The sequence below is a fragment of the Zeus faber genome, assembly GCF_960531495.2.
Source record: "Zeus faber genome assembly, chromosome: 2".
Lineage (NCBI taxonomy): Eukaryota > Metazoa > Chordata > Actinopteri > Zeiformes > Zeidae > Zeus > Zeus faber.
In genome coordinates, this window is record NC_137189.1 from 27,286,682 (window position 1) to 27,303,792 (window position 17,111).

The window sequence follows — 17,111 nt, forward strand, 5'->3', positions numbered from 1 at the left end:
GATGTTGAATGTCAAGGATGAAATAATGAAACCAGATAACATGAAACTGAGTTTCAAAACTTGAAACAGTGAGTTAAAAATGAGTGTTTCCTCTTTTGTCCCTTCTCTGCCACCGTACATGGGTCGATGTAAAAAAAAAAATAACAAAAAAAAAAAAGCCCTCACATTTCTCAAAAATAATTTTAAATCAAAATGTATTTCCATGAATTTTGCATAACGCAGCTTTTTCAAAAATACTCCAAGGACCCGATACTGAGTTTTAGAAAGTGGTTGCCAAGCTACCAACCGTGCATTAGTTGTTGGTTGCCGAATTTTAATCATGTTCTTGTTGAGGGATATTCACAGAGGAGTGAGGATAACACAAGACGGCTGACAATTGCTCGAACCTGGTTGGCCGGCCAACTGAGCAACTGTGAAACCGTTATTGACTTGACGAGCCCTGACAGTAAAGAACATTTTTTAATATGTATTTATTCTCCTTCAGTTGAACAGTTTGGTCAGATCGCTTATGTTCAGCCTTTTTCATACATGATTCACCCAGTGACCGATCAATCAATCAATCAATCAATCAATCAATTCCATATTTAGTTAAAACCAACAGCAAGCCACAAGGGTCAAAAGGCTGATCTGTGTGTGTGCGTGTGTTCAGGAGTCCTCGGTACACTCGGACAGGGACCTCTCTCTCTTCTCTCGTGCTGTGACGAAGTTGAGCAAGTCGATCGCCGTGACGACCCCGAACACCATCTGCTTGAGGCTCGGCGAGCCGTCCGTCAGGTCTGTCCCGGTGCACGATGGGAAGGAGGGAATGGATGTAGATTACTCAGACTGAAAACATTATTCAGGATTCAAGAGATTTATTTGTCACATACATATGTTCATACTTATATGTAGTGAAATGTCATTGCACCACGGAGGTATAATAATTATTATTCATATAACATTTTATTAAAATATATTACGTTACATTATATTCATTTATCAATATACACTGTCTTCACACACGCTCTCCGAGAGATAGAACCCTCTTAGGAGGGGTAGTTTGGGGTGTAGGCGCTGCGTCGGGTGGGTCCCGTCCACATCATGGAGGGGGTGTGTGTGTGTGTGTGTGTGTGTGTGTGTGTGTGTGTGTGTGTGTGTGTGTGTGTGTGTGTGTGTGTGTGTGTGTGTGTGTGTGTGTGTGTGTGTGTGTGTGTGTGTGTGTCTCCTTACACTGAATCTGCTCGTGAACGACCAGAGCGAAGTGATCTGTTTCCAGGATGTGAGAGAGTTCCCCCAAATTATCAGTGAGACGAATCTGAGAGAAGAGGAGAGGGGGGCGGGGGGGCAGAATCACTATTGTTAGAAATTGATTCTCCAAAACGATTCCGTTCTATTGTTTCCATTTTGGTATCCAGCCATACTATGTTTGGAAGCTCAATACAATATGAATTATTATTATTATTATTATGAAGTTAAGGAACCATTTCCTTTTTACTAGACTTTTGTGTTGTACTCCTTTATTTTTTCAATATGTAATAAATAACTGGAGTTCCATACAATTTCCGTTTTGTTTATATAAAAATCTATGATAAACCAAAAAATATAATTTCTGATCAGACTTTGTTCCGTGAAATATTTTTCCCATACTTTCCCCAACTGAGAAGTTGGACGAAATTCTCATGATATATAAAATATCATTATGTTCGATAAAGTCAATATACGGATAAAGACTGAGTCCCCATGGCAACAGCCGCCAGGCAATAATTCAACACATCCATTTGAATAAGTGGACTCATTGGAGAGATGATTTAGAGTCTGTGTCCTTTCTGGTTATGTAACCAATACTCCAATAAATAAAATATTGCTATTGGTCTTTATATCACAATTTAGTTTTAGATTAATTTCATCAGTACTTTGTTTTTACTTATAATTACTTTAATTTTACTTCTACTTATCTACTATCTTTGGGAATACTTTTATGAAAAACTACATGACCTTGGGCATGACGTTTGGCGGTCCGCACCAACACCACCACCACCACCACCACGTCTACGAGCTCGTCGGCGGCCGCCAGCTGCTGTCTGCCGCGGCCCCCTTCTCTATAGACGGATTACTGACGGAACGGCTCAAACTTATTATTATTATTATTATTATTATTGTAAATATATAATAATGATAACAATAATAACAATAATAATAATGCCGTTGTGACACGGGTAAGTCAGCACCCAGTCCTCCAGGTTGGGGGTTGGGCGTGGGGTTAACAACCTCACCCCGTAAAAAGCATGTTACGAAAACGACGAGAAGAAGCTATTCTGGTAAGGAGCAAATGGTGGGGGCTCGTCGCCCAATGTTCCAGAAGGAATGGGAGGAACTAACTAACTTAGTTACTTCTACTTTACCGTATTTTCCGCTCTATAGGGCGCAGTGGATTATAAGGCGCACTGTCAATGAATGGTCTATTTTTGATCTTTTTTCATATATAAAGCGCACCGGACTATAAAGGCGCATAAAGCGAAACAAAACAGTCAGATAAGTCAGTCAGTCAAACTTTATTGAACGTGTTCACAATAACTCTCAACATTGTTCAAACGTTAATGAGCGTATTCACAATAACTTTCAACCTTGTTCAGTTGTAACACGTTAAAAAAACCGTCTGATACCACTAAATCAAACGTTAGCGTATTCACAATAACTCGCAAAATTGTTCATTAATAACACGTAAAATACAACACAATACTTACTTTTTCAGTTCATTCCTCGTCCACAAATCCCTCAAATTCTTCATCTTCAGTGTCCGAGTTTAACAGTTGGGCGATTACGGCATCCAGCATGCCCGGATCCCTCTCGTCATTATCCGAGTCAGTGTCGTTGCTGTAACCTGGCAGTTCAGTGATGATTCCTGGACCCTGTTTTCTCCACAGTGCGGTTCACGGGGATATCAAAGGTGAGGGGAACCTCATCCATGTTGGTGATGTGCTCTGGCCGGATCTCAGTGATCTTGTTTTTGCAGTATGCGCGGAAAGTGGCCAGCTTTTCTTCGTAATCTTTTGGCAGTTGCTGCGCGACTGTAGTTTGTGTGCGGATGGAGATTACGTCTTTTCATAAAACGAAAGCACCAAGAAGGAACGCCTCGAAAGTCATTGATATTAACGTCCCGTGCTAACGCTGTTTCCTTCAGTCGAATAGAGACTGTAGAGACGCTTCTACCTGCTGCTCTCTGTTCAATAACCCACTGTTCAATTTTGTCCTCTAACTGTGGCCATCTCGCTTTGTTCCCTCGGAAACTCTGTGTTGTCTTCTTTACTTGGCGCAGGTCGTCTTCCTGCTTCCTCCACTTCCGTACCATTGATTCATTAATGTTGAATTCTCTTGCAGCTGCTCTATTCCCATGTTCTACTGCGTGACTGATAGCCTCGAGTTTGAAGTCCGCGTCGTAAGCGTGTCTCTTGCCATGTGCCATTTTGGGGTCCTTATTCACACACACACTGTAATATTATGGTGAAGCACAGTATGTATTACTCCGTGACGCTCCTGACTACGGTAGCCGTAATGCTGCAAGCGGTGCGGCTTTGTAGTTTACCAAAATCATACTAAAACATGTTGACAGAGCGCCGTGTACCACACAAAATCGCTTCGAGGTCAGTCAGCACAAACAGAATTAATCCATATATAAGGCGTTTTTTTGAGAAAATTAAAGGCTTTTAAGTGTGCCTTGTAGTCCGGAAAATACGGTAATCATAAAATTTGTGGGTATACCCAGGATTTTAAAATGTGGGTAAACCTGCTAAAGTAGGAGCCCAGCATTGAGCGTGGGGGTTCTCTGCTGTGGTCCCCACGGAGCGGTCCCCACACTCAAAACAATTACTGGTCCCCCGTGTGGGGAAAAAGTCTATAACTTCTGATTATGGATTCTAAATGGGATATGAAATGATTGATTGAGACATGGATATCTCTGTCTATTTATGCGCCAGCGTCCGGAACGTCATCGCGCCATAAAACGGGCCAAATGTAGCGGGTCGGCCCAGATGTCCTGTCTTAATCAGAGCCGATTGGCGCCCTAGCCGATGAAAACCTGTGTCTATTGCAGCGTCATGAGACCTGGGACTGAAACTCGGGTTTTACGTTTCCCACTAATGACGAATGCCGGTTGTTAGCGGGTGTTTTGGCGCAGTGGGAAAGGGGTATTATAATATATTTCTAATGATAAAAGTCACTTATGTTTAACTTAAACAGAACTTCTACTGGATTGAAAATCTTCAAAACAAACTGCCCCCTGGGGAATAAATCCTGACGGGAGTGTATTTGTACCTGTTTGAACTGCTTGTACAGGACCTTGCTGACAGGGTCAGACGGCTTCACCTTCCCAGCAAGCACCGAGGCCAGCATGTTCCCCAGGGTCACCATGCCCAGGATCAGCCTACACACACACACACACACACACACACACACACACACACACACACACACACACACACACACACACACACACACACACACACACACACACACACACACACACACACACACACACACACACACACACACACACACACTTAAAATTTTGGGCTGGAAAGACCTTCATGTATCATAATTCATGTTTGGTTAACCAGCTTACTATCAACCTAACTACCTAACAAAGGAGAGACAGGAGTGCACAGAGCAGCAGCCAGAAACACAACAAAAACTTTTCTTCCCTAGGTTTTTCCATTTTAATTTTTTTACAGTGATCAAGAATATAAAAAAAAAAAATAATCCCGCCCTGCACATGGTATCGCGTCATTTCTGGTGTCAATTCTCATCGTAGTTTAGAGACCCGACAGACTCGTCGGGGATTCTTCCTGGTGAAAGATCTTGTAACGTGTGACCCCCTGTCGTCGGTCTGTCGTTGTGGTAAACAACGACTTCAAGATTCCCGATCGCAAGACAGAAAGTTGTGTGGTGTGAACAGTACAGCAATCTGACCACTTTGAAAGTCAGGTAGTGTGTCCATGGCATAACCTACCTACCTACCCAGCTAACCACCTACATACCAAGCTAACCTACCAACCTACCTACATAACTACCTAACGACCCAGCTAACCACCTACATACCAAGCTAACCTACCAACCTACCTACATAAGTACCTACCTAACGACCCAGCTAATGTTGGATGTAGTATGGCGCTTAAAATGGCGCCTGTTAGAAATAATATGGCGCTTGCTTAAAATGGCACCTCTGGTTGGAAAACAGTTCTTTGTGACCAGTCACACACATATTGCTCCTGTACTTTTCCTGTTGCGTGCATGTTGCGCATGCTTTATTGCACGTACACATTTCTTTGTGATCAATATATCCTTCTCTTTTAGGAGAAACTTTATAAGGGTTGTCGTCTTTGTCGTCATTGTCTTTTCGTCTTGTTTCGTTAGTCGTGTCATCGTCGAGACGTTACGAACTGACCCTACTGCAGTAGAACCAATTAAAGAGGCTTATTTTGCATCACACCCGTCTCCGTCTAATTGAGGAAGCTCCACACATCAACCAACCTGGGAGGGATCCGTTTAACAGATCCCAACACTAACCACCTACATACCAAGCTAACCTTCCAACCTACCTACATAACTACCTACCTAACGACCCAGCTAACCACCTACAAACCTAGCTAACCTACCTACATAACTACCTACCTAACAATCTAGTTAACTACCTACAGACCTAACAAACTAACCTACCTACCAAGTTACCTGCCTAACTACCTATCTACTGCACCTCTCTACCGACCAAACTGACTAACTAGTACAGTATATCCTGGTTATTTATGGAACCACCCGGAGATGTCCACCATGGGCCAGCCGCACTAACTAACTAACTTGTACAGTATATTCTGTTTAGTTATGGACCAGCCCAGAGCTGTCTACCTGGTTGACGCCTTTCTAACGAAACAACTAACTAGTACAGTTTCGCCTGGTTAATTATGGACCCACCCGGAGCTGTCCACCACGGGCGCCTGGTCGAAGCCTTTCTCCTTCAGGATCTTGATGGTTTTCTGACACGTTACGGTGGGAAGAACGGTGAGAGGAGCAGAAAGGTTCAGACCCTGCAGCTTCAGGTTCCACCACCTGGGTGGGAGGGAGGGAAGGAGAGAGAGTCAAAAGGTGAACTAACACACTGGCTTCAACCGCTGGAATTGAAGGTTGGGAGCTGACTGGAGACACTGGATTTATAAGTCTGCCCACACAGAGAGGGAAACATATCTGCCAGCCAGTCAACCAGAAAGACCGACAGCAAACCAGAAAATCAATCAGCAAAGCAGACAGAGAGACAGCCAGCCAGCCAGCCTGACAAATAGTCCTAAGTACCAGGGCTTGGTGACCATGACGTCCTCCTCTCGCAGGAAGCCTTTCTGGAACATCCACTTGTCGCTCAGGAACTTGGACCTTCAACAAGACAGACAGAAACGTGAAGACAAATTCCGGAAACGTTTCATAAAGAACCTCCTCTGTGTCAACCACTGTTGACCTTGGGCGTTTATTCCATTTTAATGCATCTATATTACAGACATAAGGAGGGGGTCATGCGGAGGTCAGGCGGAGGTCAGGCGGAGTCCTCGTTGAGGTCAGCTGTGGAGGTCAGGTGTGGAGGTGGTTCTCACATGTAGTTTCGGATGGAGTCAGGCAGGATGACCACACAGCGCTGGCCCTCCTTCAGCTCCTTGGCAAGCTTCATCGCCGCCGCCATGGCAGTTCCTGAACTCCCACCTGGGAATAAACACGGATAAATATAAACTGGAGTAAACACCGTTCACACATGGAGGCAACCTCACAAAACCTTAATTTGTCGCTGAGCTCCATTCATCTTTAACAAGAACGAGTGAATCGCTAAACAGTTTGAAAAACATATTTCACTTCTAAAACAAAATGCTATGTCAGAATTAGGCTTTTTGATTTTTTCCCCTCCTACGTCCTAGTTTGTCTCCTAGACCATCTCCTTCACTAATTTCTTTCCATGGGCGCCACTGGAGGCCTTTCGGGGCGCGTTGGATTTACCACACAGCAGGCCTTCCTCTTTGATCAGCATGCGGGACAGGTTGAAGGAGTCTTCATCGTTGGACTTGTACCAAGTGTCCACGACCTGGAGACACAAGAACAAGGGATTTATAAAGAAAGAAGAATAGAAAGAAGCAGATAGAAGGATAGAGTGGATTAGAGGAGTGTTCCTGCTCACGGTTCGGTCCAGCACGGTGGGGACGAAGTCGTATCCGATGCCCTCCACCTCGTACTGGGTCTTGTCCGTCTGGTTTAGCTCCTCGGGTTCAGCCAGGATGGAACCTTCCGGGTCCACGCCCACAATCTGGACACACATTCCAGAATCTCATGATAATGATCAAAGGAATTTTACAATATACATACAGTACGTCATATCTGCTTCTGAATTTTAAATCCAACCTGAGAGAATCCAGCTGAGGTTCAATACAGTATTAAACATATTATACGTTACCTACTATATGATAATGTTAAACTCTTATTTTTTTTAAATAATGGATTTAAACATTTCCCTGAAAGATCAACTTTGGGACTTTTTATCTGCGGATCCAGAGTGGCCCCCGGAGATTTTACGCACTAACACGCTCAAAAACAACATCAATAACAGCAACAACAACAATGGGGCCGCTGTTCCACGGCACCGCGGTAAACTGAGCGGCATTCGGGTCAGAATGAGGACGCAACCGTACCGTCCACCTCTGCCAAGCATCCTCCTTGCTAATGTCCAGTCGCTGGGGAATAAGATGGATGACCTGCCAGCGAGGATTACATTCCAACGGGATACGAGAAACAGTTGCATCCTCTGCCTGACGGAGACATGGCTGAACCCACTGGTGCCGGATGAAGCCGTACGTCCAGCCGAGTCCTTCTCCGTGTTCCGTGCCGACAGGTCGGAAGAGCCGGGGAAATCCAAGGGTGGAGGCGTCTGCCTCATGATAAACAGCCACTGGTGTAACTCCAACAACATCTACCTCCCCCGGGAATTCAGTACGGTCATCATCGCAGTGGTTTATATTCCACCGCGAGCAGACACCAACACAGCTCTATCGAACCTATATGATGTATTGTGCGGACAAACATCCCGATGCGGCTATGGTGGGGACAAATAACAAGGCGAACCTTCAAAAAGTTCTGCCTGATTTTTGCATCAACACATCAGGTGTGCTACCAGGGGAGATAGAACTCTAGACCACTGCTACACACCGTACAAGAACGGATGCAAGACCATCTCGCTCCCTGCTTTCGGGAAATCGGACCACGTGGCCGTCGCTCTGATCCCTGTTTGCAAGCCGTGCATCATGCGTGGAACGGTAGTGATGAGGGACCTTAAGTGGTCGTCAGACCAATCAGAGGCCGCGCTTCAGGACGCTCTTATTGACGTAGACTGGGATATGTCCCATAAAGTACCAGCGACGTCAGCGAGTTTACAAAAGTAGCTACGTGCTTCATAGCTATGTTAGTGGATGGCATCGTTCCCACGGTGAAAGTTCGGATATTTCCGAACCAGAAACAGTGGGTCGATAAATCCATCTGCGGCGCTCTGAATGCTCGCACGGCCGCTTACAACGACGGTCATATATCCGGATATATGGAAAAAACGGCGTTGTACAATCTGCGGAAGGTGGTGAAGGACACTTAACAGACGTACAGGGACAGAGTGGCGCGACAGATGGAGCATTGGGACACCAGACGGCTCCTCGACTTTGCAGCAACAGTCGTAATAAATAGGAATGGACCCCTAATAATGCACAGCATGTGGAATTACTAAAATATAGTAGCAGTCAGTTACCTTTCTGGAGAAACCATCCAGTCCTCCAAATATCACAATGTTGTATCTGGGAAGCAATGGAGTATAAAATACTATTCATATATAAACTGAAATCACAGTCAATGTCTAGATGCATTTAAGAGGGTTAGGGGGGGAAATCCCTTTCCCCCTTTTGAGAGCTTTCCAATAGTTTCATGCTTTTATTTTCTCTTTGTTTCTTTTAATACATTTTTTCTTGACTTGTCCATTTTTTTTTTTCAACAGACAAAAAAATAAACTCAATTAACTAATCTAACCAAATTCCTCTTTCCCCAGTGCACCCCTGTCCCCTGTGTTCCTCTGTGCACATATGCAATCATTGTGCATTTGAACTACTTCTTCTGCTACGTCAGTGTCAGAAAGTGACCAATTAAGGGAGTGGAGACATCATCCACTGTCTATTCTGTCCACGCCTCCAGAGACAAAGTCAACTTGACAAGCAAGCGAGTGTTGAGCAATTGCGAGCACGTTGAGCAGTTTCGAGTGCATAGGGAGGGTCGAGCTTGCACTCAATTTGTGCACACATAACAGAAATGCGCTCGCGGAGGATGTTTTCCGCTTGGGGTTTTCCCGCTCGCCGATGCCGTTCTGTGCGCTCGCGGGTTTTGAGACTGATTTGATGACAAAGTCCAGCATCTCTCCTCTCCTCCTGTAGTCCACAAGCTGCTCCTTGGTCTTATTGACATGGGCAAGAGGCTGTTCTCCTGGCACCACTGTGTCAGGTTGTTGACCTCACTCCTGTAGGCTGTCTCGTCTTTGTCGGAAATCAGGCGAGTTACTGTCGAGTCGGTAGTGAACTTAATTACCAAGTTGGAGCTGTGCGTGGCCACACAGTGCTGGGTCTACAGGGAGTAGAGGAGGGAGCTCCGGATGCAGCCCTCGGGGGCTCCTGTGTTAAGGGTAAGAGGGGCAAAGGTGGTGGAGCCCATCCTCAGTTCTCACCACCAGGCGTCGAGCCGACAGGAAGTCCAGGATCCATCTGCACAGGCTGGGATTGAGTCCTAGGTCACTGAGCCCGGTGTCTGGTGGCGACTATGGTGTTGAATGCTGGATTATAGTCTACCAACAGCATCCGTGGGCGCTGTGGTGTGTTGTAGCTATGGCCCCGTCCGTGGATCTGTTTTGTCGGTTACCAAAGTGGTGAGGGTCCATTATGGGCGGTAACATGCTACAGATGAGGTCTTTAACATGCTTCTCAATAAGGGTTGGGGAAAAAAAAAAGTTTTTAAATAAAATCAATACAGCATAATATCGCAATATTTCGCGTGGCGAAATGGTATCAATACATGGACGTCAAGTATCGATATTTTACAATATAAATAACAAATTACAGGTTTTTTTTGAGGACTAGAATAATAAAATTAATTCGATTCAATCGAATAAACAGCTTGTTTGTGGTTGCAGTTTGTGTTTCCAACGGAAACATTGCGGAATCAACAGGAAGTCCTGAATAAAAACTAGTGATGACAACAAATTACGCGATGCGTCAGTGACGATGTTCTTCTAGGTCATGCAAATGCAACAGTTATCATTTTAGTAGATATAACAACTTGCTATATAAGGTTGGCTATAAGGTCTCGACTGGTGAAAAAGGGAGGAAGAAGGGAAAACGCTGTCGAGCTTGTCTAATACGAAATGAGTATTTGAACAATGGCACCGTTGGATGTGAACGTACCCTTTATCGGATATGACGTCTGTGTATTGACCACACCTATGCATGCGCAAGTTTACGTCATGACGTCAGTATTTTCAAGAAACCTAAAAACGGAGAAACAATATGCGTTTTAAACATTTTACTGCAGTCAGGTTAGAAAGAAATCAATAATATATCGCAATACTTGTGTATTGTAGGTGTATTGCAAAACAAAGAATCGCAATATTATTGTATCGGGACCAAAGTATCAGGATAGTATCGTATCGTGAGAGCCCTGGTGATTCCCACCCCTACTTCTCAAAGCATTTGCTCACTATGGGAGTGAGGGCAACGGGGCGGCAGTCATTTAAGCATGTTATCTTGCGTTTTGGTTTTTTTTGCACCAGAACAATGGTGGCTGACCTGGAGCAGGAGGGGACCACTCACATGGAAAGGGAGAGGTTGAATATGTCCGAACACCCCAGCCAGCTGCACCGTGCGCACTCTGATCACCCGGCCTGGGATGCCATCTAGCCCGGCCGATTTGCAGATGTTAACGTGTATGAATAACTTGCACAGGTCGGCCTTTGCGATGTCCAGAGTCTTGGTGGTGTCGGCAGTGGCGGGGCACGCTCCAGGAGTTTGGTGCTGACAACCTCAAAACGGGGGTAAAAACTATTCAGCTCGTCTGTGGGGGAGGCAGCAACCTTTACCTTGGTCTCCCTTTAAAGTTCAATATTGAGTGTAGTACTTGCCACATACTACATGAGTCATTTCCACTTAGTCTACGTTCAAACTGCAAGCCTTAAGAGTTCAATTCGGATTTATTGCTCAAATCCGATTTTTTTGTTTGTCTGTTCACATAATTTTTTTAAATGTGGCAAATATCATATTCCAGTGTGAACTGGTCACTGTCCTGAACTGACCCGCATGTGCAGAAAGACAAAGACATCACACACCATCTTACGAATATGGATACGGCCCCTCAAGTTTTGCTTGGACAGAAGTATCTCCCCAATTACTTAGGAGGTCTAACACCTCACTGTCCCTTCACTGACTACCTCCATTGCAGCCGTCTTCCACCTTTGTTTTCACCGAGTGACTCAATGTCGCGTGAATTCCGATATGACTGTTGATACTGAGGTCACATTGCAAAGAAAATCAGACCCTTATCTGATTTAGAAGCACATATGAAAGTGGCCCAAATCAGAATTGAAAAGATCAGATTCCATGTGATTTGTGCTGTTCATACTGTTACGAAAAAACAGATCAGAGTCACATATGAGCAAAAAAAATCTGATTTGGGCCGCTTTTGCTTGCAGTGTGAACGTCACCTTGTCTTTTTTTTCTTCCGCTCTGTCTCCAGAGGCAGTGTCCCGTGCAGTGAGGGCAGTTCGTACAGTACTGTTGATCCATGGTTTCTGGTATGGATACACCCGGACTGTTTTTGTGTCCTCGTCCTCTATACACTTCCAGATTAATCCTATGACTGCTTCCATGTACTCTTTGATGTCACCATCTGATGCATCATGGAACATCTCCCAGTCCACTTGATCAAAACAGTGCTGGAATAGAGCTTCTAATTGGCAGGCCGCCTCAGCCTCACCAGCACCCCTGCTCTTCTCTCTCGCCTCCGTCTACGCCTCCGACACCTACAGGGTAGCGCCACTGTGGTGTGTTGGTCCTTGGCGTTTGGAGTGAGCAGGGGATCCCAGTGGAAAAACTCTGGATTGGTGTCAGTGATCGTCGAATCCCTTATGTCCAGCAATGTGTCTCTGTCATGTCTAAAGTAGCTGGCTACTTTAGAGGTTTAAATTGTTCAAAAAACCAACACTAAAATAAGCAAAGAGCTTCTAGACTGTCTTCTAGCTCCTAGACTGTCTACTCAACCCTAGGCCGTCTCCTAGCCAAACAAAACAAAACAAAAAAAAATGCTGCTGCCAAAAAGTGAATCACAATAAATTTCCAACATAATCGTAGATGGACATATAAATAGATATGATTGTTTACCTTGATGTTAGGGCAGTGCTCCTTCAATTTTCGAGCAATACCGGTGATGGTTCCTCCGGTTCCTGCTCCAGCCACCAGCATGTCAACCTTACCTGGAGGAGTGGAAATAAGTACGTTTATTTCTAATATTTAAATGTATTTATTTTCATACTTATAACTAACGTGCACTCGGTACCGTCGCACTGTTGCAGGATCTCCTCGGCCGTTGTGTCGTAGTGGGCCAGGGGGTTGCTAGGGTTACGGTACTGGTCCAGGATGTGCGAGTTGGGGATCTCGTTCTTGAGGCGCCAGGCCACGCCCACGTGCGACTCGGGGGAGTCGAAGCGAGCGCTGGTGGGCGTGCGCACGATCTCAGCGCCTAGCGCACGCAACACGTCCACCTGGAGGTAGGAGAACGCCATCCAAATAAACATCACAACCTCTGTAGAGAAGGTCTGAGCTCCTAGAGTGTCTACTAAACCATCTCCAAGCTCCTTGACTGTCTCTTAGCTCCTACACTGTCTCCAAGCTCCTTAACTGTATCGTAGACCGTCTCCTACACTGGCCCCTAGCTGCTAGACTGTCAACTAGCTCCTAGATGGTTTCCTAGCTCATAGACGGACTCCTAGCTAGTTGAATGTCTCCTAGACAGTCTGCTTTGTCCTACACGGTTTCCAAGACTGTCTCACTAAAGTAGTTTCTGTTCAGCATCACTCAGACGTGGTGTCAATACTTTACTGTATTTTCCCTACACTCACCTTCTCCATGCTCATCTTCTCAGGCATGACAATAATGCAGCGATAACCCTTCACCGCTGCAGCCAGAGCCAGGCCAATACCTACACAGATACACATAAAGATACACAGACAGCAATATAGTATATAATAGGTTTGGGCGATCGTTTCTATTTTAATATCGTCCAATTGTGGCTACTTGAGATCGCTGATATGCGATCCGATCACCAGGGGTGGCGGGAGTATTAGCGGAGGGTGGATAGATGCTCAGCACTTGCTATTGATTTTGTCCCGTCAACTCCAATCAACACCAGTTCCGAGAGGGCACAGAGGCGGAGAAAGAGGGAGAGAGAAAGAGAAAGGGGAGAAATGTCAGTTTTAGTGTGGCCATCCACTGACTAGACCTCCACCCAGAGCAGCGAAGCCCCAGAGCAGAGGGAGGGGACAGGACCGCTGGAGGGTTGAAAGGCTCACAGTAGCAGAAGATGTATTTGTTTTTATTTAATAATTTATTCTCTTTTTATAATTATTTTTAATTATTATTGATGATAGAATTTATTTTTGGATTTAAGATTTTGAATAATCATGTTGAGCACGGCTCAGTGTCTGATGGAGCTGTGAAATAAACAAACCTTTAAGCTTTCTGAAAGCAATACAGTCAAATTTACGTGTATAAACATTTATAAAAGAGTGTTAATGAGATATGCAAATTTAAAGGAATTTCCTATCAATAGTTGTTTACCTGAACAAACAATCATCAATTAATTGATATCATAAAAGCTAATGACCTCACCAGGGGGCGGCGCCATGGGGCGAGGGGACCTACACAACGTCGCGCACCTCTGAGATCTTGTGACTTGGTATTTACGACCAGTCTACTTAATTTCCAGAGCGAGGGAGAGGTAAGACGGCAAAACAAAACCAGCAATATGTTGCTCTGGTGATGACTCCAATCAAATATATAAAACAATTTTTTTGTCTTTTTAGATAGATGTTGTGAAAGTGTTGTTGTCTCGTTCCCGTCTACCGTGTTCCATCTGAACGCAGTATTAGTTGTTGAGCAACAATAACCATACATCGTTTCCTCCTCGGCATCGATGCCCGCAGCCATGTTTCTCGATTGTCCACTGCCCCCTGTCATTCCAGTGAATACTACTACTTCCTGGCTGGGTATTTTTATTGTTGGAACGCCCTGTGCTCTACGAAGACTCCCGTTGATACAATAACAATAAGACCGCAGATTGTTCAGTCGTTCGATCGATAAGGACCATAGATAGGACAAAATCTTAAAGCGATTAAATTCTTATTAGCAATTAATCGATAGTCGATTAATTGTTAACATTCCTAGTGTGAACATTTTATTTAAAATATTAAAATTTTCTATAAATCTGTTTAACAACAACATGTCTCCTCAATTCAAGAGGGGGGTTGGGGTTAGGCTAAGTCTGTGTGTCTGTGCTTGGTGCGACAATCTCACAGCATCATGTTCCATTTCACATTATTATCTCGTCCTTAATATCACAATCCAAATGATTATCCATAAGCAGCAAAGTTTTGGTGCACAGGCATATGGAGAACGGAGATGCAGGGTGTCAGATCCATGGAAAAGAGGGTGCAGATTATTTTTTATAACATCATAGTTCTAATGGTAACTTACTTAAAATCGCTTAAATATCGCCGTGTGAATAACCAATAAAAGTTCATCCCTTCAATCGCCGAATGGAAATTGAAACAAACCTAGTACACAACATACTACTAATTGTAAGTTACTAGTTCAGCTTCCAACAGAATAACTGAATGAGGACGGTCGCCTTAGTCGTGTTATCTTAGACGTGAATCAGAATAGAAGACAACATCTCCTTATTGTCAAGATACAAGCAGGATACAACAGAATTTGTCCTCTGCATCTGACCCACCCTCTACCTAAGAGCAGTGGGCAGCGGCAATGCAGCGCCCAGGGACCAACTCCAGCCCTTTTGACAGTGCCTCGGTCACGGGCACAGACAGGAGCATTAACCCTAACATAGATGTCTTTTGATGGTGGGAGGAAACGGGAAACCCACACAAACACGTGGATAACATGCAAATCAAAGCTTTCTGAGTTACAGAGTGCAGCATTTATCTACTATTGTTAAGTGGATTCTACTTGTTTATTTCTACATATCCTTGATTTATCCACATCAGGGATCTACTCTAATCTAATCCAATTAAATTAAACAGCTCATTAAAATGTTTAAGATTCCCCTTACAAATGAGGCGTGGGTCAATTTTAAGGACCTAGGTCTTTCCACTGGTGGGCTCTACCTGTGTTTCCTGAGTCATGGTCTACCAGTGTTTCCTCAGGTGAACTATATGACCGAGCTGTGCTTCCAGAGGCGGGCTCTACCAGTGTTTGAGGTGGACTCTACCTGTGTTTCCTGAGGTGGGCTCTATGATGGTGTCTCCAGGTTTGAGCAGTCCAGCTCTCTCAGCGTCCTCCACCATCCTCAAGCTGATCCTGTCCTTCACGCTGCCTCCAGCATTAAAGTATTCACACTTGGCCACTGCAAAGACCCAGGGAACAGGAAAACAGTTCAGTTCTTCTCCCAGATTATATTTTCTACAGAGCGGTTTGCTGTGCAGGTTGAAGTTCTGCCAACTCACGTATTTCGCATTTGAGACCAAAGATCTTTGGGATCTTGTTGATGCGAACGAGGGGCGTATCCCCAATCCTGTCCAGGATGTTGGGAAGGATATTGGGTGTGGACATCCTTTGTTGTACAGTAAAAACGAGTTAGTTTGCTTCAGAAAAAGAGTCATCACTTAAACCATTGAGTCTTGTCATCTTGACCCCCGACAGCCAAGATCACATCAAGTGACCCTGGAAATGGGGGAGTGTAAAGCCATTTGAGACTGGAACTGTCATAAAGATATGACAATTCACAAAAACGTACCATTTGTCCCCCTTCAAAGATCAACACAACCAAAACGGCTTGGGATATTGGTCAATTCCCCCAAAGGTTCCCCTTGGTTGAATTATAGACTTTGCTTTGCTACAAGAAGCGACCATTCCATTGAGATCGACCGAATTTGGTTCATAGAAAAACCCACTTGTACCTCTGGAGGTGTGTGTGGGGGGAGTTGGCGTTGGAGGCCCCCAGCCTCCAGGTGCAGCGGCTGGGCAGGTCGGGGCGGATCCACTTCCCCTCCTCGGCGGAGGGGGCGCCATCGAGCTGCATGGGGCTGTCCACATCATCCTCCCCGTCGGAAAGCTTGTCCAGGCCATTCAGGGGGGAGGCGGCCGGGTCCACGTCAAAGTTGGGCTCGGGGAGCAACTTGGTGGTGTGGGGGCACAACAAGGGCTTGACGGCGGCATCTTTGGAGGAGGGAACGGCGGGCATGGTTCACCTGAGGACAACCACAGATAAAAGGTTACTGATTTTATCACACAGCACTGAGGAATACAGATCAGTCATTTTGTAATAATGACCACTGATCTGTTAATAATGACCCAATGGTCATTATTAACACACAGGGAAACCACTTCTTCTCCGCCTGGTTTCCTGTCTCTAGAAACTTTAATGGAAGATGTTTAAGAGATGAATAAGAACATCAATATCAAAATCCCCAATGTCCCATTAAGCATGACATCTCATATTAATGAGAATGTCCAATTTAACATTAATAACAGTAAATAGTTTATTCATATGTAGGAGAATAGTTCACCATATTGTTGTGACTATTTTTCTCAGCGGAAGCTCTAAAACTAGACATACTCGTGATGAAACTAGACATACTAGTAATAAAATAATTTCAAATCAATACTGAACTAGGGATGAAACTGTATACCGTTTTAAGTTATACCACAGTATCAAGCCACCACGGTTCTGAACCGTAAGCTTTTCCCTGTAATACCATGCCCACGGTATAGATTTATGTTGCAAAATTTAAAATGTAAACTCTAATC

At 44.7% G+C, this 17,111-nt stretch overlaps 1 protein-coding gene across 1 annotated transcript; it reads right to left on the reverse strand.

The window, feature by feature from the left end:
* Positions 1-277: 277 nt before the first annotated feature.
* Positions 278-16,545, reverse strand: cbsa (cystathionine beta-synthase a; the record flags this gene model as incomplete). The annotated part of the gene is made up of 14 exons (XM_079996665.1): positions 278-776; positions 1,210-1,294; positions 4,291-4,399; positions 5,944-6,078; positions 6,319-6,396; positions 6,612-6,717; positions 7,006-7,090; positions 7,184-7,309; positions 12,453-12,544; positions 12,628-12,832; positions 13,190-13,269; positions 15,574-15,708; positions 15,809-15,915; positions 16,262-16,545. 14 exons carry the CDS (start codon positions 16,543-16,545, stop codon positions 646-648), a joined length of 1,758 nt encoding a protein of 585 aa, XP_079852791.1. The 3' UTR covers positions 278-645.
* Positions 16,546-17,111: the final 566 nt, after the last annotated feature.